This window comes from Notolepis coatsorum (genome assembly GCF_963971535.1).
Source record: "Notolepis coatsorum genome assembly, chromosome: 9".
NCBI lineage: Eukaryota > Metazoa > Chordata > Actinopteri > Aulopiformes > Paralepididae > Notolepis > Notolepis coatsorum.
Genome location: NC_140173.1, coordinates 134,487,993 through 134,509,273, shown reverse-complemented (window position 1 = coordinate 134,509,273; position 21,281 = coordinate 134,487,993). Strand labels below are relative to the sequence as shown.

Here is a 21,281-nt window from a genome sequence, read left to right as displayed (position 1 = left end):
TAAAAAAAAAAAAAAAACGTACAGAGGTGTTCCATAGACTCACAGGAATTGTGTAAAAGTGCCCAAATGGTGAAATAAATAGTAAAATAGTTCCCCTTTAACACCACACCATATTTGATCTAATTATTACTAAAAGATTTGCACTACATCATCCCTACCTCATTTTAGCATTTAAAAAAAGTTGGCATTTTGTACTTCATTGTTTGCATTTGTACTTTATTTTGTACTTCAGCTCATACTTTTGGTTGTATATTGTATAATTCCTATAGTGTTTTTAGGTCTTTATTCTTTTACTTATTTTTACTGTATGAAGTACAATCTCAGGGGGCTCATACAGAACCAAGCATTTCACTGTAATGTACATGTACCTTATATGTGACAAATAAAAAACAAAACTTGAACTTGAAAGTTGAAAAACAAGAAATGAAGTTTGCTAAAGTGTCGAGCACTTGAAGGCGGCCTTGTCTTGTGCTAGCTATGCCAAGACCTAAATACAGTACATCTTAATGGCATTTTAGGGTGTGTGGTGGACACCACAGTATGGAATATCTGGTTGACTTATGAATGGCATTGAAGTCCAGACCCTGAGGTTTCAAAGAAAATGTAAATCATCACCCTAATCATCACATTTCTGTGAATTCACAAGAGCAAAGTCTTGGTTGTAGAGCAAGTAACTAGTTTAACATTACTGATTATTTTTCTTTCTACATTTTTTTTAAACTTTGCTTTAAAAAATATTTTGAAAATAAAGTAATTCTTCACAGTTGCAGAAGAAAATGTATCTTTTCTGTTCTTGCTTTCTTTCTTTCTTTCTTTCTTTCTTTCTTTCTTTCTTTGTTATTGTCACTGTGAACATCTAGCCTATTTCTAATCATTATTGAATGGCTTCTCTGTCGTTGTCCTACTACAGAGCTGCTGTAGGCCTGTAATACTGATACAGCAGGGAGGTGACTGAGTTTGGACACCATAGCCACCGTCCAGGCACGTATCCTGGTGTTGCTTTCACGCGGCACCACACCAGCAAGGGGGGGGGGGGGCGGGCTCAAACCACTCAAACCAACGCTCATACAGCGCTAATGTCAAAGGTCGACACTCTACCCACAATGCATCTGGGAAATGTGAAGTTCAGAGGTGCTGAGTTTCCACCGGGCTGCAGCGTTTGATGAACCTTCGGTTCAGTTTGCCAGATCAAGGTGGTGATCAATGTTGCTATGGAACCTGTGTTAAGTCATAGATCCTTCCCTCGGTGAGTTTGTGGTGGGCCCTTTTCTGCTTTGATGTGGTGCGCTCACCACAAGGTATTACCACACAGTCGTGTGTGTGTGTGTGTGTGTGTGTGTGTGTGTGTGTGTGTGTGTGTGTGTGTGTGTGTGTGTGTGTGTGCGTGTGTGCGTGTGCATGTGTGCGTGCGTGCGCATGTGTGCGTGCGTGCACATGTGTGTGTGTGATGCATGTGTGTGTGATGCATGTGTGTGTGTGTGTGTGTGTGTGTGTGTGTGTGTGTGTGTGTGTGTGTGTGTGTGTGTGTGTGTGTGTGTGTGTGTGTGTGTGTGTGTGTGTGTGTGTGTGTGTGTGTGTGTGTTGTGTGTGTGTGTGTGTGTGTGTGTGTGTGTGTGTGTGTGTGTGTGTGTGTGTGTGTGTGTGTGTGTGTGGTGTGTGTGTGTGTGTGTGTGTGCGTGTGTGTGTGTCTGTGTGTGTGAAACTGCAACTACAAAGTGTGTCCCAGAATCATATATCCCATATCACAAAGAATACAGTCTGGTCTTGTATGCAACTTGCTCTAAAAAACCTTCAATTCCATATCCCTTAGGACGGAGTCATGTAATATGTCCCTGCCAGCCCACCTACCTACCCCACAAGAAACCCCCTGAGATGTGTCTCCCAGCAGGTTCTCTCATTGGCCGAAACGCTGAGAGAGAGATGGACCACCGGGTGCAATATAAGGGAAGGGGTTGGCGATCACCAAATGGAGGAGACCGACTGAGCCGCTGACCGCTTCACCGGCAGGTAATTAGCTGCACCTGTTGCTTTGTGGTTCATTGGTCAACACACTGCATTTAATTTTTGACAACATTTTAGGGATTGTTAGAGGTTTCATGAGTAGCGTAGTAACAGGTGGGGTGGTAGCACTGTCGACTCAGGATACTTAATAATAATAATAATAACTTCGTTTTATATAGTGCCTTTCAGAGGACCCAAGGTCGCTTTACATAGGGGGGGGGGGGGGGGGGGGGGGAGATGACAAATTAACAACATAGTGGACAGACACAACATATACATATAGAGTGAGAAAGTTAGGGGTTGAAGGCCAAGTTGAAGAGGTGGGTTTTGAGCAGTTTTTTAAATGAGTCCAGAGTTACTTAATCACTCAATGTCTGCCCTAGATAATGCTGCGATGTTATTTTTCTCTAATTCTCCACGTTTTGTCTGTTCCCCCCCCCCCCCCCCCCCCCACATACAAACGCACCTCTCTCTCTCTCTCTCTCTCTCTCTCTCTCTCTCTCTCTCTCTCTCTCTCTCTCTCTCTCTCTCTCTCTCTCTCTCTCTCTCTCAGTTTATCGTCATACAAAGCTGCCCCCCTCATGCCGTCCCTGCGCCTCGCCCTCCTGTCGACCACTCTCCTAGTGGTCCTGATGACCTCCCTGATGATGACCTCTGCCGCCACCAGAGCCACCCGCTGGCCCAAACCTCACAGCACCAAGAAGCCTCCTCGTGGCGGGGGGGCCGGCGGAGGAGGAGGAGGAGGAGGCAGGTTCGGGAAGACCACCACCACCAGCAGCCCTCTTACAGAGGAGACCACGACAGAGTCCATGACGGACATCTCCTCTTCGTCCCCGACGGACAGCACCACCTACTCCGTCGACACCTACCCTACTGAGTTCCACACGGATGTCATGGTAGCCCCTGGGGCCGCCCATGGGAACTTCACCCTGGACTATACCGAATGCTTCTTCAACGTCTGCGAGTGCTGCCCGCCAGAAAAGGGCCCCGTGGGGCCCGCAGGGGAAAGAGGCCTGCCCGGGCCGCCGGGAGAGAGGGGACCAGGTACAGAGTGTGGTTATTCAAGCGTAAAAAAAGGCTGCATAGACCACTGTGTGTATTGATTAAATCACTATTTGTATGACACGTGAGAGAGTCTGAAATGAATAATGGAGCTTGTATGCTGTCCTTTTGTTTAAATACAAGGTGTATGGTTCCTAAATTGATCTCTTATATTTTGCTCTGCACACTTGCTCCTCCCTCCACCTCCTTGTTCCAGTGGTACCAGGGGAGAAGGGTGAGGCTGGACTCAGGGGAGCAGCAGGCTTGGCAGGGTTACCTGGAGCCAGCGGACTCGATGGAGACATAGGTAGGCCTTGACAGCCTGGTTACTGTACTGTGTGTTAATGTTGACCATTTCCTTTCTATGTCACTCAAAACCCTCTCTTATCAACACTTTTAATCAGATACTGATCTATCAAGATGTATTTTGTGTCAATATTGTATGTCAATGTTTACAGTATGTCATAAACACCTAATGAACATTTTATTGGCATGATTCCTGTTGCACAGGTGAAACGGGTGACCAAGGAGCTGCTGGTAGTCCAGGTTTCCCTGGACTGGCAGGAATACCAGGAGACAGAGGTATGCAGTTGTCTTTATTTATTAAACAATTAATTTATTAAATCAATCACAATCATCTCTGTGGTTTGTGCAGAAGGGGAATAGAGAGTTGGCCAATGGGAGAGTTATACTCATTTGCAACACCTGTTAGGTCAGACTACATGTTATGAGAAGGCATCAGTGGATCAGTATATAGTATTTACTTTCAATAGATATAAAGTAATTGTTAGATGGACAAACAAACATTAAATAACATTTTGTTGACCAAACATTTGTGTTATAGGACTTCTTGCTAAGTGAATAAAACCCTTCCATACAGGTGAACCAGGCATCAGAGGGGAGAAAGGTAACCCTGGCCTCCCTGGTGTCAAAGGGGACTCGGGAGAAAGTGGAGAGCCTGGACAGAATGGGAAGAAGGGCATCCCAGGGTTAAAGGGGCCTATTGGACCCCCTGGGCTGGCTGGGACAAAGGGTCAGAAGGGAGAGATGGGAGAGTGTGCTGACAAAGGAGAGGGAGGGGAAGCGGGTGTGCCCGGGCCCCCTGGGGTGAGAGGTGATCCAGGCCCCCCTGGAGTGAACGGAGCTGATGGTTTGCAGGGGCCCCCGAGTGAGAAAGGGGAGCCAGGGCCTCTAGGGGGGAAGGGAGAGACTGGGGCGAGGGGCCCCCAAGGTCCTCCAGGAGGGAGAGGCATGCTGGGGATAAAGGGGGAGAAAGGCCCCAAAGGTGTACGTGGGGCCCGAGGACCAAAAGGCCCCCCTGGTGAGAGAGTGGAGCAGATCCAGTCTGCTTTCAGCGTGGGCCTGTTCCCGAGCAAGTCCTTTCCTCCACCCGGCCTGCCGGTGAAGTTCGACAAGGTCTTTTATAACGGGGAGAACCACTGGGACCCAGCGCTCGGCAAGTTCAACGTCACCCACTCGGGCGTCTACATGTTCACGTACCACATCACAGTGCGCAACCGGCCCCTTCGCATCGCCTTTGTGGTGAACGGGGTACGGAAGCTGAGGACACGCGACTCGCTGTACGGCCAGGACATCGACCAGGCGTCTAACCTGTTTGTGCTGCAGATGAACGCAGGTGACCAGGTGTGGCTGGAGACTCTGAGGGACTGGAACGGAGTCTTCTCCAGCAACGAGGACGACAGCACCTTCTCTGGCTTCCTGCTTTTTGCCAATGACATTAAGAGTTAAATCATAGATATCTATAGAACACTAGATAGCTTAAGGCGGAGTCACCAGCGTCACTGAACCGCCGCCATCTTGCTCCAGTTAGCCTTGAGTGAGAGTGAGTGAGCTGCACAGACAAAAATACTCATAACTCGCTGAAATATTGACGGATTTACAAACGGGTTGGTTTGCTATAAACATCAAAGATGTAGTTATGATACTGCATACTTATAAAAAAAAATTAAAGATGTTTTTTTTTTTACAAACCGCTTGAATCATAGCCACGTTAATTAATAATGCTTGTAATAAACCAACCCGTTTGTAAATCCGTCAATATTTCAGCGAGTTATGAGTATTTTTGTCTGTGCAGCTCACTCACTCTCACTCAAGGCTAACTGGAGCAAGATGGCGGCGGTTCAGTGACGTCGCTCTCCATTGGCCGGCAGCGCGGGCAAGCTATCTAGTGTTCTATATATATCTATGAGTTAAATGACATGGTCTGTGACCGCGGATCTTTGACCCTGGATGACCTCTGCCTCGTGACCACCCGATACATAGACTATGCACACAGCCTTCAGCCTTTTTGCACTACTATCAAATTAATGCTACTGAATTAAATGTCACTGCTGCATTATGTTCCTTCTCGCTTGCTGCCCTCATGATGATTAAACCAAATGCTTTGCTATTGCTTTGCTGTATTTGAACATGGACTTTATGCAATGCTTTAATTGCTTTCCTACTATGCAATAAAAATACATACGCTTAAAAGAAATTGTGTGAGTTTGGAGTCATGTCCGCAAACTTTATTTGTCATGAATACTCCAGATAGACTACTTATAGTGATGACTATTATTGACTATTTGATGTTTGTCATGGCAAAGGAATAGGCTGTAACGTCTGGGTAACCCGTAGAATTAAAAGCAAATGTCATTACAGTGGATCCCCACTAGAGGGCGTAAGTAGCTCATGATTTGCAGAGAGTCACAGAGAAGATAAGTGGTGAGAAATGTCATGAATGTGGTGATGTATTGCATGCTATCGAGTCAATCGAGATGACGAGTTTCCCACTACAAACTTCCCATCTCTGACCATAAACGAATACAGCATAACAAAAAATGTTTTACTACAAGATGCATTTTACCCCCTCAACATCAGAGAGAGAGACGACGACGACGCGGTCTCCCAGGTACTGCACAGCACCCTCTCGCACCTTGACCGTCAGAAGGGGGGCTATGTGAGACTGTTGTTCATTGACTACAGCTCAGCGTTCAACACCATAGTCCCCACCAGACTGGTGGACAAGCTGATTGAGCTGGGTCTGAGCTCCGCCCTGAGCGCCTGGGTACTGGACTTTCTGAGCGAAAGACCCCAGGCGGTCAGGGTGGGGGGTCAGACCTCCAACACCATCACCCTGAGCATCGGGTCCCCCCAGGGCTGTGTTCTGAGCCCCCTGCTGTACTCACTCTACACACACGACTGTGTGGCCAAGTTCAGCTCTAACTCCATAGTGAAGTTCGCAGACGACACGGTGGTGGTGGGGCTGATCTCGGACAACGACGAGAAGGCCTACCGGGAGGAGGTTGAGGTACTGGAACGCTGGTGCCAGGACAACAGCCTGCTCCTGAACATTGGTAAAACCAAGGAGCTGATCGTGGATTATAGGAGAGGAAAGCAGGAGACGCACACACCACTGATGATTAACGGGGCCACCGTGGACAGGGTGAGCAGCTTTAAGTACCTGGGGGTCCACATCTCAGAGGACCTGACATGGTCAACACACATAGACACAGTAGTAAAGAAGGCGAAACAGCGCCTCTACCACCTGAGACAGTTAAGGAAGTTCAGAGTATCGGGGAAGATACTCCAGTCCTTCTACTCAGGAGCTGTAGAGAGCATCTTGACTGGAAACATCACTTCCTGGTATGGAAACAGCACGGCACAGGACAAGAAGGCCCTACAGAGAGTGGTGCGCTCAGCCGAGCGTACCACGGGTATTGCACTACCCCCCCTGCAGGTTCTATACAACAAGAGGTGCAAATCCAGAGCCTGCAGGATAATGAAAGACCCTCACCACCCCAATAACAGCCTGTTTCAGCTGCTGAGGTCAGGCAGACGCCTGCGAACCCCAGCTACTAGGAGAGAGGCTTAGGCTCAGCTTCTTCCCCCAGGCCATCAGAGCCATGAACAATGAACATTGAGTGCTCAGAACATTGAACTATCCACACACAAGCACACATGAACACACACACGACACGCACGCTGTGCACGCTCACACACGAGCAGCCACTTAACACTTTAACATGAGCGGGCACACACTCATGTCGCACACACGCACACTTATGGCCAAAGGAAAGGACACTTTAAATTAGAATAACAGGAACAGTGTATTGCACTACCAAAGCTAACTAGCATGTCCCATATGCTCTGTAAATAACTATGTACAGATACAGAGATGTCACTCCATGTTACCTGTTACCTGTTTACTGCACAATGTTGTTTTTTCATTTTTGATTCTATTATATGTTGTACCACTGTATTGCACATCGTTGCGGGCAAGACCACCCGCATTTCATTGTATACCTGTATGCCGTGACAATTAAAACTCTTGACTTGACTTGACTTGACTTGAATGCATCAGGGTTAGGAATAGGGAGGTGTAGTCTGACGTCACTGGTTGTTCCACCCGTATAGGGATTCATCATTGGGAAAATGGATTATCGGCTATTGTAACAATTCTGCCGCATGAACATTGGCAAGCTTTCCATTTTTGCACAAAATGAGTTCCCTTCTACCACTAACATTATTGTTTAAGCATTTTTTGTTGAAATAAAGGTAGTTATAAGGTTTTTAATTTGTCGTAAAAAAAATAACTACATTTACCAGTAGGCAGCCTGTTGTTCACTAGGCAGCCTGTTCAGTGCTGTCGCCTGATCCACGTCATCACGGCCAGCTGATACCACGCTAGCTAGCTAGCTAGCTAGCTAACGTTAACGTTACCTCGCTAAACATACTAGACGTTAGCAATGTCTACTGGCGTTTCGGGGCTGAGTGAAATGTACAGGTCCTCTTCTCAGACCTGTGCACTGCATGCATCATGCCGGCTAGCAAGCTAGCTAGCTTGCACGTCACGTCCGGCTGATACAACGATAGCTAACTAACGTTACAAGCTCAAAAACCTTATAAATATGACTTACTGTGCCAGTGCTTTCAAAGGAAAGTGACAGGTGAATCTGTTGAAAGATCTGCAGAAGAACCCTAGCTTTTTGTCAGCTTGGCGCATTGTTGCTGGTAACAGATGAGCTCCGACAGGAGATGGAGTCCTTCACATGCATTATGGATGGCCATGGTTGGATGAAGTCAGTTGATGCTGTGTGAGCCAAGATGCTGCAGAAAAGTATGGGTGCTGATAAAGTCCTGGATGCAAACTCCAAAGTAGACATTGAATGCCTGCCTCCCCCCAAGGTCTGTCTCATCCAACATGTACAGCGAGCTAACTTCAGAGTCGCCTGCTACAAAAGAGCAGAACAGCCAATATTCAAGAGGCCCAATGCCTATGATCAAAGTATGGACTGGGAAAAACAATGGATGAGGAGGTGTTAGAACCTGTCTGGACGGTTGGACCCATCCTCCGTCCTTCTCTTGTTGAGGTACTGGCCCAGAAAGTGGAGTCAGAACTCAGAAGAGCAAGAAGCTCTTGATAAGGAGGCAGATTACGCAAAAAATAACATGGATGAGGAGGATGGAGAGTACGAGTGTGATGAGGCGGAGGAAGAGATGGAGATTGAAGAGATAGATTTTAACAATTGTTTTAGTGATGATGATGATGATTAGTAGTTTAGGGCACAAAATACAAATAGAAAAAAAGACTTGAATGTTGTGACAAAGAAGATATCCAGTCCATGATATCCAGTGCAAATGAAATCATATAGTTTGAACCTTAACAATAAATAAATCACTGATCAAAATCACATGGGAAAATGTGTTAATTAACCTAAATCGATCTCGTCCAATGCACTACATTTGAGTAAAAAGCGAAAATAGAGATGTGATATACGTTTTTTTTCAGTGTTTTTTTTTTTAGCCTTTTCTGTCCTGAAATTTAATCAAGATGTGTTTGAATCTTAAAAATAACAATTGTACTGAATTCCTTGGGTCAAACTTGTTTGAGGAAATGTTTTAATTTGTCTCTATATGTTGTTAACTTCAAAAGTTATGCTGTTTTCTTTTTCTTCTTTTTCAGGTTTTCGTTCAGCATAGGTGTAATAAATAAAGGGTTAAAAATAAACCCCAATGGGACATTATTTCAACCTGTAGGTCTGTTAAAATCTTAAAATAGACACTTCAAGGATTAAGAAAAAACAGGTGGCGGTAAAAAAATCCAGACTATGCAGGTGGACCTATGTTTCCATCTAGACTAAATAGTTTTTGTGTGCTTTAGACCTATGCAAATTTTCTTCCCCTTCGGATGTATATATTTTGTATGATCTCTTTTTATTACACAGTTCTGTATATCTGTGTGTCTGTCTTGTAAATGGCATGATGAACTGAAAATGGGGGACCCCGGTGTAAACAAGACGAAAGTATTTTTCTGGTCTGCATTCTCTTAGCAGTTGTTGTTTTGTATTGAGCCATACTGTCTATTGTACCTATTCTGCAATCTGTTAATAAAGTTTTCAATCAATCAATCAATGCAGAATCGTTACTTTATTTTGAAAGTTTGACCGGAAGTATTATCGTTGTTGTCGCTAGCGGAAGTATAATTCCTTGTTTGGCTTGACAGACACAGCTGGAACACAGGCCAATCACCTTTTGGCACGAGACGACACCCAACACCAGCCAAGGGAAGTCAGGTCGCTTGAAGCCGTGGTTGTATCGGTCACCGGCTCAGGGCTCACAGGCTCGTTCCTCTCTAAATATGGCTAGAATACAAATACTGAAAACATTGGTCAATGAGCGATTAACTGCGGCTGCAGAGGAGATATTTGGGGCATTTGAAAGAACCATAATACAGTATGAAGAGGAGATTGACCGCCAGCGCAAACTGTTGGATTTTGGCCCCAAACGCAGAGCAGGTTGGTGAGATCCTCTGTCGCAAAATTGTTTTTTCTTGGTCCTTGTTGTAGGTTTTAATATTTTGATTTCGTTCACGTAACGTTGATTGATTGATTGAAAAGTTTATTAACAGATTGCAGAATGGGTACAGTACAGTACAGCTGGGAGGATAATCCCGCAGGATAAGGATAATTCCGCATCCGGGATAGATCCATGCACACATGGTCGCGGTCGGAGGTTTAACGTGAACCTACCCTGGGTAAATAAAGTGTAACTGAGGGGTACAATTCCCTGACTGTATTGATAAGTATGGTATCATTAAACCACTACCGCTTGATGTACTTTAACTTCTGGCCATACAGTACACGATATCTAAGTATGATGAACACTTTCCCACATATGAAATCAGGTCCACACAAATATAACAGTCGAAGGTTTAATATAGCAAAAGGTATATACAACATCCACTTAATTACATTTATGATTTGAATGCACTTGTAAGGCAAATGAGTATTCGTAGGCAAATCAACACTGAATGTCCAATCTCTGGTTACACAGGAAGCAAGTATACAACCTGGTTCTTTAGGGAACTATAGCGATGGTACTTAAGGATTATAGCGGGATACTAAAAGGGTCCTGCTGGTTGTAAGTCAGTAGGGGGGGGGGGGGGGGGGGTTTGGAGAGCCGTCAGCTGCATCCCATCTGGCCAACGATTCCTGGGGAGAATTCAGGTACAGAACACAGTGCCCGCAGGATCTTGATCCACAGATGAATACACTTGGGCCCTCTTGTAGACTGTAGCTGTAGGCTGTAGGTCCACAACGAAGGAGAAGCGAGGCGGCCTCGGTCTGGGTTGAGCGCCGTCTCACCTGGGCTCCTCTCGGGGGTAATTCCAACACTCACCGGCGTTGGCTGTTATCCGCTCCACAAATCAAAGCACCCAAAGCAAATAGATATTCCATGCCGTATAGGCTCAGCAGTCGTCCGGGTAGGTAATCCAATGTGCAGGTCCACTCGTCCTCGCCCAGAACTCCTCGGATGAAAGCACCACGCGTGGTCTGCCCAGCCTGGTTAAGACTCTAGATAACGCGAGGAAACGATGGGGGTGCTGCTCACTTTAGAACTCTACCGAACGATGCACCATACATAATAGACTATTATTAACTTAATAGAAATACGTCCCACTCGACGGTACAGTGCCAAACTATGACAATTCAGCTATGAATTTACACGAGGTCTCAATGCCTATTCTGGGGCCAAATAGGCCATACTGCACCACACGTGGGTCGTGGGTGAGGCTTCACGTCTGTTACTAGGTTGGAGGGTAAAGGACTAATGGACTAAAAGAAAGTTCTACTTTACTTGCGCCATATTTATATGCACGGTGAACAAATAGTACCATTCGTATTTCGGTAGCCGTATTCCTACGCGGAACCGGGGCTAGTTGGGACATGTTCGTCGGCACTATTGAACTTGACTCCAGGGGCTTGTCTGCTGGCGCCAGGTTCTTGTCCAATGAGAGAATGAACTATTATGGGCTGTAGTAGACTAAAGGGATATTCAGTGTACATGTACAAAGAATATACAAGGGATATCAAACGATATACAAATACTATTAAATATATATCCATAAATAAATATATATATTCGGTTTAATCTGATCCTTCACAACATAAAGGTTAAACAATATCTCAGAAGAAAATAACATGTGCAAATCAAAGGCAATGCCGGTCATTATTTTAACAGTAGTTATTTAGTTTAGTGAGATGATCCGCCCCCAATGAAACGTCTTGTTGTGACGAAATGTGATCCAGCGTGGGCGTGTCCGCACCGCGTGAATACTTTCCTACGTCAAATGTATATACTCCCTTTTCTTGACTCCTTCTGTATCACAAACAGTACTGTATTTGCAAATCTGGTATGTCATAAATGTATAGATGTAGCAGTACTGAATATCTCAGAAGAATATGTGTATTGAGCTGTACTGTATTGTACCCATTCTGCAATCTGTTAATAAAGTTTTCAATCAATCAATCAATCAGGCGGTTTGATTGATTGATTGATTGAAAACTTTATTAACAGATTGCAGAATGGGTACAGTACAGTGTACAGCTCAATACATACAATTGTTAAGGGGATGCAGACCAGAGAAAGACTTTCGTCTTGTTTGCATCAGGGTCCCCCATTTTCAATTCATCATAACATATATGACATACATGACATACAGATAGACAGTACTGCTACATCTATACATTTATGACATACCAGATTTGCAAATACAGTACTGTTTGTGATACGAAAAGAGTCCAGAAAAGAGAGTATATACATTTGACATAGAAACTGTACATTGGAGGAGGTTGGGTAGGTGGGGGGGGGGGGGGGGGGGGGGACTGTACATTGGAGGTGGTTGGGGGGGGTTGGGTTGGAGGGGTGGGTGGGGGACACTGTACAACTGAACAAGCAAAACTGTACATTGGAATATTGACAAGACCATACTTGGTCATTTACTAATACTGGTTGTCCTTCCGCGTTCGGTTTGCGCGGCCTGATTGGCCACTGAGGCTTCTCTCAGCGCCCAATCGCGTTGCGCCTAGCTTTCAGTTCCACAGCCCAAGTCCTCGCCCATTTCCTCGTATTGTTTTCATCTCTCTATATTAACGTAGCCCATTTCCTCGTATTGTTTTCATCTCTCTATATTAACGTTACGCGCTATTCATATCAATCGACATCACATCAATTTATAAATAACGTATTGTTTTCATCTCTCGCATCAATAGTCCTCGCCCATTTCCTCGTATTGTTTTCATATCTATATTAACGTAGCCCATTTCCTCGTATTGTTTTAATCTCTCTATATTAACGTAACGCACTATTCATATCAATCGACATCACATCAATACATAAATAACGTATTGTTTTCATCTCTATATTAACGTTAGGCTGTAAAAATCTGTTCTATAGGCTATATTTAGTCTAGTTTATTAGACATAAAGCATTTAAAAATACTTTGATTAGTCTACATCAATAGCACATTGTCAAGTCTATATCAAGGTAGCGAGTTAGGCGATAGTTAGTTAGTTAGTTTTAGTATATTGTGCACGGCGGTAGCGAGTTGAGTGATGGTGAGTTGAGTGATAGTTAGTTTTAGTATATTGAGCGAGTGTATTGAGCGAGTAGTTAGGCGATAGTAGGGCTAACGCGATTGGGCGCTGAGAGAAGCGTCAGTGGCCAATCAGGCCGCATAAACCGAACGCGGAAGGACAACCGCCTTGGGGAAAGTATTTCATACGCGTCCGCACCGTTACCACGCTGGACACGCAGGACGCCTGTATATTTTCTCCAACGGAGTTGCACTTCCGCGTTCGGTTTGCACGATCTGATTGGCCACTGATGTTTTTCTCAGCGGCAAGCGCGTTACTCCTAACAAACTGGTTAAGCTTGGCGACTCTTTCGAAGTCGCTCTCTTTCAAAGTTTGTTATGGTTAGGGTTAGTTGGTTAAGGTTTAGGGTTAGTTGGTTAAGGTTAGGGTTAGTTGGTTAAGGTTAGAGTTAGTTGGTTAAGGTTAGGGTTAGGGTAACAGCCTGCTGGCGCGATTGTTAGGAGTAACACGATTGGCGCTGAAAAAAAACTGGCCAATCAGATTGCGCAAACTGAACGCGGAAGTGAAACTCTGTTGGGGAAAATATACACGCAGACGGGACAGGCTGGCGCCAGGTGGGCGGAGTCTTGCACACCACGTGACAGCTATTATGGCTGTAGCTACAACCACTTACTTCAAGGCTCTAATCTTGAACTAGTTCACGTTATTTTCAAGCTCCTCTAACTTTAGGGGTGCACCGATATATCGGTCGGGTATCGGTATCGGCCGATAAGCTCAAATGTGCCGATGGCAGTAGCCGATAAATATCCATCAATTTGTGTCGCGTCAATCTGGCCCACACGTTCAAACTTTGAAAAAAGTTTCAGTCAAGCGACCTGCACAACGCCGCCCCCACACACACGCTACTGCATCAAAGTTACTACTTATGATTAACAAAGGCATTCGTTTTCTGGCATTAACGTTATATAGTTACACGTTCAATAGCATCAGCCTATTTACCGGACCATAGCAACGTCCGAGGACAACCTAGATAGATTACTCATTCATATCTCAGCCCGTGCTGAGTTGTGCCCATTCTGCGGTCTGTTAATAAAGTTTTCAATCAGACAGATGTATGGAAAGGCTTTTATTATAACATTCGTTGCAGTAAAATCATTATGCCTCGTTTAGTACTCCTGGGGGCGCTGGTACTCTACTCATCTGTCGCGGGGAGCTAACGTTAGTAGCTTTGTTATGAGCTCTCGTCAAAATAAATGGCGGACATCCCGGAAGTAAAAAAACGAATACGATACGCGCTTGCCGATTGGTGGTAAGAACAGCAGGAGGCGGGTGCAAGCGGTGTGACGTAATTGGCAGAATCGACTGTCAATCAAAATTTTTCTGTTGCATTGCTTTGGTTGAGAGCAGAGATAGTGCACCATGGCATGGTGGAATTAATACCATAAACATATTTCTTGATGTTTCCTTTTTTTAAGTATGTAAAGAGGCCCATGTTCATATCGGTGAGCACAATTTGTAACACAAAAAGAGAGACGTGTAGCCTATTTATTTAATATTTTATTTATTAATTTTATTATTATTATTTTATTTGTTGCCATGGCTAAAATAATAGTCAAGCATAGGGCTAAAACATTTTCATAAACAATAATATAATTTTTTGTTATATGGTTATGGTGGGAGCTTTTCTATGCATTTGTCTGATTGATTGATTGATTGAGAACTTTATTGGCAGATTGCAGAATGGGTACAATACAGTACAGCTCAGTGGACTGGAGGATGAAGACCAGAAAAAGACTTTCGGCTTTTTTACATAAGGGTCCTCCATTTTCAATTCATCAAAACATTTAGAGACATACAAATATACAGTAGTTTCAACAAAAAAAAAAGTAAAAAAATTTTGCCACAAATATCGGTATTGGCAGATTGTGTTAGTTGAACAATCGGTATCGGTGGCAAATTTTCATATCGGTGCATCCCTATCTAACTTGTTATACTTGTCCAATAATTCCTGTTTATATATCTGCATGACTGCATTTAAACATTTCAATACTTGTTTTTATTGCTACATCAAGGCCATTCCAAATGGATACCCCACAAACTGAGCTGCACAATGCTTTCATTTCAACTTAACATTGAATAATAAGTAGACCTCATTTCACCACCCCTCAGCTTCAATACCCTTCCCCCGTCTTTCGAGGTAGCCTTGCTTGTAACTATTATATTTCTATCACATCGTCCCGATGTGTCAACAGAAAATATTGGAGCCCTACTAACCATCTTTGCTCTTCCTCCACGATGCAACGTAAATAAAAGTGACACCACAGGGCTGTACGCTAAGCTTTTTCACTAGGGGCACCTGTAATTAAATAACAAAACCCAATTAAATTTTGTATGAAAGTACTGTATATTTGTATGTCTCTAAATGTTTTGATGAATTGAGGACCAGGCACGTGCACACATAGAGCCCAAGGGGTGCTTGAGCACAGGTCTGCCTTTTTGAGCCTCATAAAAAAAGTGCCCTTTTTGAAAAAGATTCTAAAAAAAAATCGTTACGCATATAGACTGCCCTTCCAACTGAAAATGTCAGGATAGAATCTAAATATTAGGTAAAGAGAGAGAGAGATGCCCCATATTCCATTGCAGTTTGCACGGCCTCCTCAGCGTGCCTCTGCGCGGACCTATATATTTTATGCATAGCGTGGGTGGTGGTGATGATGATGATAGAAACCGCTGTGGCGCATACAGTTGAATGCTGGTATTACACTCACTGAGGGACATGAAGAAGTCAAGTCTGATGGGATTTGGGAATCTCAAATACAAATCGGGATTGGAATAAAAAATGCATTTATATTAAACAATACAGAATATACAGCACTTCTTGGGGTCTGTAGGGTAAGCACTTATTCCCTCCCCCCTGAACATTTATGGAGATGTATGGGCCTTTTAAGTTAGTGATAAAAGTGTCTTTCAAGGATAAGTAAGCTCCTGCACTGATTATTATAGTTCAATATTCAATATTTGATCACCAAAACCCCCCAAAAAGCATAAAAAGGGGGCCCCCCGCTCGAAAAGGGCCCTTAAAAATCGGGCTTGTGCGCTACGCGCGCTCGGTTAAAACACACAGGTATAGTGCCCTTTTCAGCCTTTGAGCACCTGCCCCTCTAAAGTCCTGTGCACGTCCCTGTTGAGGACCCTTATGTAAACAAGCCGAAAGTCTTTTTCTGGTCTTCATCCTCCAGTCTTAGCAGTTGTTGTATTGAGCTGTACTGTATTGTACCCATTCTGCAATCTGTTAATACCGTTTTCAATCAATCAGGCAAATGTATAGAAAAGCTTTTATTATAACATTCTTTCATATAACAAAAAATTATATTGTTTAAGAAAATGTTTTATCCCTATGCTTGACTATTATTTTAGGCATGGCAACAAATAAAATAATAAAATGAATAAATAAAATATTAAATAAATAAATAAGTAAATAGGCTACACGTCTCTCTTTTTGTATTACAAATTGGGCTCACCGATATAAACATAGGCCTCTTTACTTACTTAAAAAAAGGAAACATCAAGAAATATGTTTATGGTATTCCACCATGCCATGTGTGTTTTATTTTTTTATTATTGCTGAAGTCTGAGTCATACAATACTCACTGGCTTTCATAACAGACTAACTTGTCTTGCTCAAGACTTGTTTATGAGTTTTAAGAGACAGCACTGTATCTCTCAACCAAAGCCCCATGTTCTCCAGTGTTCCCATAATATCTGTTCAGGAAAAGACAGCACTGTATCTTTCTCAAACAAAGCCCCATGTTCTCCAGTGTTATCCCATAATATCTGAGTTTGCAATGCATGTCAGGTACCACAACAGAACAAAAAAAACTCTAACCTTACTGTCATGCACTTGTCCTAATATAACTAACCTACACTGTAGTACTCAACACTTTGATGAACATTGTTACTCAGCGGATAGAGAGTTGTACCCTTCCTGCTGTCTTGTTGTACAAAACAAGGGTTAGGGTTAGAGTCCAACATTCCAGTACTGGGATACCATCCTCAACAAGGAAATTCTGGGTCTGATATTTGTACGGGCCCACAGAGAACAGGATGGACGCTAGGGCTGGGCGATATGGAAGAAAATCATATCGCGATAACGATATGATAATGTTATCATATTTCTCGATATCGATAATTATCGAATTGTCAAATTGTTTAACAACAGATGTATGTTTATTTTGCAGCAATTCTTTGTCATTGCCGCCATCTTTAGTGTTACATCCCCTCACACTCCAGTTCTCAGGCTGCAGCTGGTTTAAAAGCGAAAGTAAACCGGCTTCTCTGCTGGCTGTGGCTCCAGGGGAGTTGAACAGTTCTGGCTCTGCTAGTTTATTTTCTATCTTTTGGCGCTTTTTTGGTGGACAAACCACCGCACATGTGCACCGTGACTCGTGACTGGAGTCTAGTTCTGCTAGCACACATAGCCTACTGTGTACAGACGGTTTCAAACTGTATTTTACATTAGAAAGCAAACAAAATAAATGGACAAGAGAAAAATAAATCTCAATTTGGTCAGTATTGTCATTTGGACAAGCAAAGCCATTACTTTAAGTTGCAGGCAAGAAAGACAAGTCTGTCCACTGTCTCTGGTTTTAAAACTGCCCTGTTGCAGGTAAAAAAAAAAAAAAAAACGTTTTTTCGATTTTTTTTTTTAATTCGATATCGATTATTAAAATATATCGCAATATTTATCGTTATATCGCCCAGCCCTAATGGACGCATTCCAAATGTATCTCGGATGAACCGCTAGACTTGCCTGGGTCCAAATTCTCCGCCCGGACGACATTAGATGTGACACACAGTCTGGAACAGGGTTTCAAAGGGTAGGCGATACTGCCACGAGCTTCAGGAGAGCAGACATGGCTTTGTTATTCTATGTGATGATGTGAGAGACAGTCTTACAGTTTAACTTGAATGGAAACAATGTGTGGGGATTTACAGTAACTCAAAGGAAGGAGAGGAACAGAGGCTTTTGTATCACACAAATAGTAAATGGACTGCGTTTACAATTTGTTCCTCACATTCACTCACACATTCACACACTGGCGGTGGAGGCAACCATGCAAGGTGCCAACCTGCTCATCGGGAGCAACTTTTAGGGCTGTCCGCGGTATGACATTTTCTCACCGCGGTTGTGTGTGTGGCTAATCACCGCGGGATGCGGTGATACCGCACTTCTATTAATTTTTTTTTTTTTAATATATACCTGTAAATATATTTTTATTATTAAGACATGCGAGTTTACCCGCAATCGTGATTAGAAACAAATTCTAAGGTTGTAGGAGTCCTGAAACTATTGTAAAGTTTGTAAACATGTTTGATAATCTATCCATTTGTCCCTCAACGTTCTGAAATGTGATAACAGTAGTAGAGTGTTGCCTGCTCCTTTAACACATTGTCTGCCACGCAGTATGCCCATCTTTGTGCCCAGTCTGCCAGCGCTGTAAGCCTATGGAGATGTTTACCTTCTTTGCAGGGCTATAACTTTTTAAATATTATAGCTATATCAACATTACTATGGCCCATTCAACCTCGGTATCTATCGTTCCGGATGTGGGAACGTTATATTTTTTCATTCATACATTGTTGTGTTAATACCGTCGTGAATATAAGTATGTTTTTAAGGTTTTCTGCAGTAATTCCTAAAACGCGAGTTATAGGCCCGACTCGTATTATAGATTATCCATTGGCGTTTCTTTCCTATACACGCTATATTAAAAAATTCAAATGTATATGATCGGTATACATTATGCTTCATCATGCGTGAAGGAAAGGGGGGGGGGGGGGGGTCGTTTATAATTCCTTGATCGTCAGTGACGGCTTTATTTAGTATGGGTTGATACGTTGAACAGACTGATTGCAAACAATCAATCAAGCTGAAAATTAGGCTTGGGCGGTATCCTTTTTTTCACACCGGCAAACCTTTATGTTATAATACCCCGGTGCACAGTATTTGACGGTATGACTTTCATTTTCATCAGCGGGGTGGGGGGGGGGGGGGTTTACGTGTTACCAAGTAAATAAATCATCGTCAGCTCTCAGAATGGTAGTCCCGCACCGGTAGAAGCCCGCACCGTTTTAGCGTTAGCATCTAGCCTATAGCCATGGCAGACTATTTGATTCCTTAAGGGCTAGAAATTGCCTGGGTTTTGGTGATATGCTCCCGAAATGCTCCCGTTGTTTGGCTACTTCTATGTGCAGTGAAAACTACTCGAATGCTTTATAACCTAGTCATTGATTTAGTTCAGGGTAATCTAAGATTAGCCGCAGAGCTAACGCTACTTAACGTGAGCTAACGCTAGTTGTTCAAGCTCAGTAGCTCACAGAGAGAGATAAACAGCTGACAGCGGATAGTACAGGACGGTACAAATACAATAAAAAGGCGGGTGGGGGCTGTTGTGTAAACCTTGTACTCTTTAGTTCACATATAATAAGAGACGGATTATTTGCTTGCTCCACCAGTGCACCACAACAACACTGCTCTCATCACAACGCTTTACGGTATTTTCACAGCACTGTCGCAACATTACCGTAAAACGTGAACACCGTTGTGACCCACTCGCTCCACTAGAGCGGTCTCGCCCTCTGCTGGCGCGTGTGTGCACTACACTCAGTGTGTGCACTACACTCAAAACTCCGTTTCACTGTTATAGAAACTGAAGCGCATCTGTGATTTTGACGGTGACGGACGGTATTGAAAATCAATACTGTCGGTATTTCTAAATACCCCGCTATAATACCGTCATACCGCCCAAGCCTACTGAAAATAACGTTCCTCTTACCGTTCGCAGATGTGACTGGAGGAAAAATATTCCAATTATTTGACGTCGATCTGCTAGATCCATTTCCCGTTTGTATGACGCAATAAATGCCGAAATCATATTGATTATTGCGTTTAGAAAGCGATCCCAATGCACTCAATTGTGTATAGACCCACGTTTAGGGATGGGTACCTTTCACATTTGAACCGGTACCTGTGAATCGATACCGGTACCCAACGGTACCTTTTTTCGTTTCGTTAGTTCAAGAAATGTAATTTACCTACCTCAGTCGTGAAAAATAAATCCAAAACTTCAAATAACTACAATTTCGACAGTTTTCGGCTTGCCATTGCTCCAACTGCTTTGTTGTTGAATCAAGTCAAATCCTAGGTAAGCATATATTGTGCGTGTGAACGTTGACATGAAAAGAAAAAAGGTACAAAAAAAGAAAAATAGTCAAAAAAGTACAGAATTCGGTACCCATCCCTACCCACGTTACAATATATCTCTGCCGGAGGAATTTCCCTGATGCACCAAGCGCCACTTCCGGTTTGGCGTGGAGTGTAACTCGCCCGAAATCCACCAGGCGGCGGTATTGAGGCGTTGCAATATCAGAACAGGGTCCAGCTGCATCCCGGAGGGAGGCTGGATGAATTATGAATGCCATGGCGAAAAAATGAAATATTGATCCCAATAACGAGTTAGGGCTGGGCGATATGGCCTAAATATGATATCACGATATTTTCTGACCTTTCAGCGATACACGATACACATCACGATGTTTTTCTTTTTTACCCCAAACAATTCATTATGAGGCTTACCAAGACAGTATTTGAGTTTGCAAGCTAACATTAAAGACAAAATAAAATACCCATGCATTTAGCATTTTTATATTAGATTTAGATTATTAGATTATATATTGCATATGAGATATTATATGATTTAGATATGAAATATGATGAATTGAAAATGGGGGACCCTGATGTAAACAAGACTAAAGTCTTTCTCTGGTCTGCATCCCCTTAACAATTGTATGTATTGAGCTGTACTGTACCCATTCTGCAATATGTTAAAGTTTTAAATCAATCAATCAATAAATAAATAGCATTTTAGCATTTTTATGAAACTACTGTATATATGTATGTCTCTAAATGTTTTGATGAATTGAAAATGGAGGACCCTTATGTAAAAAAGCCGAAAGTCTTTTTCTGGTCTTCATCCTCCTGTACTGTATTGTACCCATTCTGCAACCTTTTAATACAGTTTTCATTCATTCATTCTGACGGAAACATAATCATTTTGATTGACAGTCGAGTCTGCCAATGACGTCACACCGCTTGCACCCGCCCTGCTGTTCTTAGCACCAATCGTCAAGCGTTATTATTTTTTGACTTCCTGAATGTCCCGTGTGCTGAACATCAACAAAGCTACTAACGTTAGCTCCCCGCGGCCGTCGAGTAGGAGACCAGTGCTTCACAGGATGACTAAATGAGGCATAATGATTTTACTACAACGAATGTTATAATAAAAGCCTTTCCATACATCT

At 43.3% G+C, this 21,281-nt stretch overlaps 2 protein-coding genes across 2 annotated transcripts in view; both read left to right on the top strand.

Annotated features, from left to right (window-relative positions):
* Positions 1–2,582: 2,582 nt before the first annotated feature.
* Positions 2,583–4,791, top strand: LOC311234767 (inner ear-specific collagen-like; the record flags this gene model as incomplete). The annotated part of the gene is made up of 4 exons (XM_084322011.1): positions 2,583–3,045; positions 3,260–3,349; positions 3,553–3,624; positions 3,923–4,791. 4 exons carry the CDS (start codon positions 2,583–2,585, stop codon positions 4,789–4,791), a joined length of 1,494 nt encoding a protein of 497 aa, XP_084178137.1.
* Positions 4,792–9,646: 4,855 nt separating this feature from the next.
* Positions 9,647–21,281, top strand: part of LOC311234205 (uncharacterized protein) — a 46,329-nt gene continuing 34,694 nt past the window's right edge. The window contains exon 1 of the mRNA XM_084321329.1: positions 9,647–9,839. Within this exon, the coding sequence (XP_084177455.1) occupies positions 9,683–9,839 (157 nt within the window). The 5' untranslated portion in view covers positions 9,647–9,682. The remainder of the gene's footprint in view (positions 9,840–21,281) is intronic.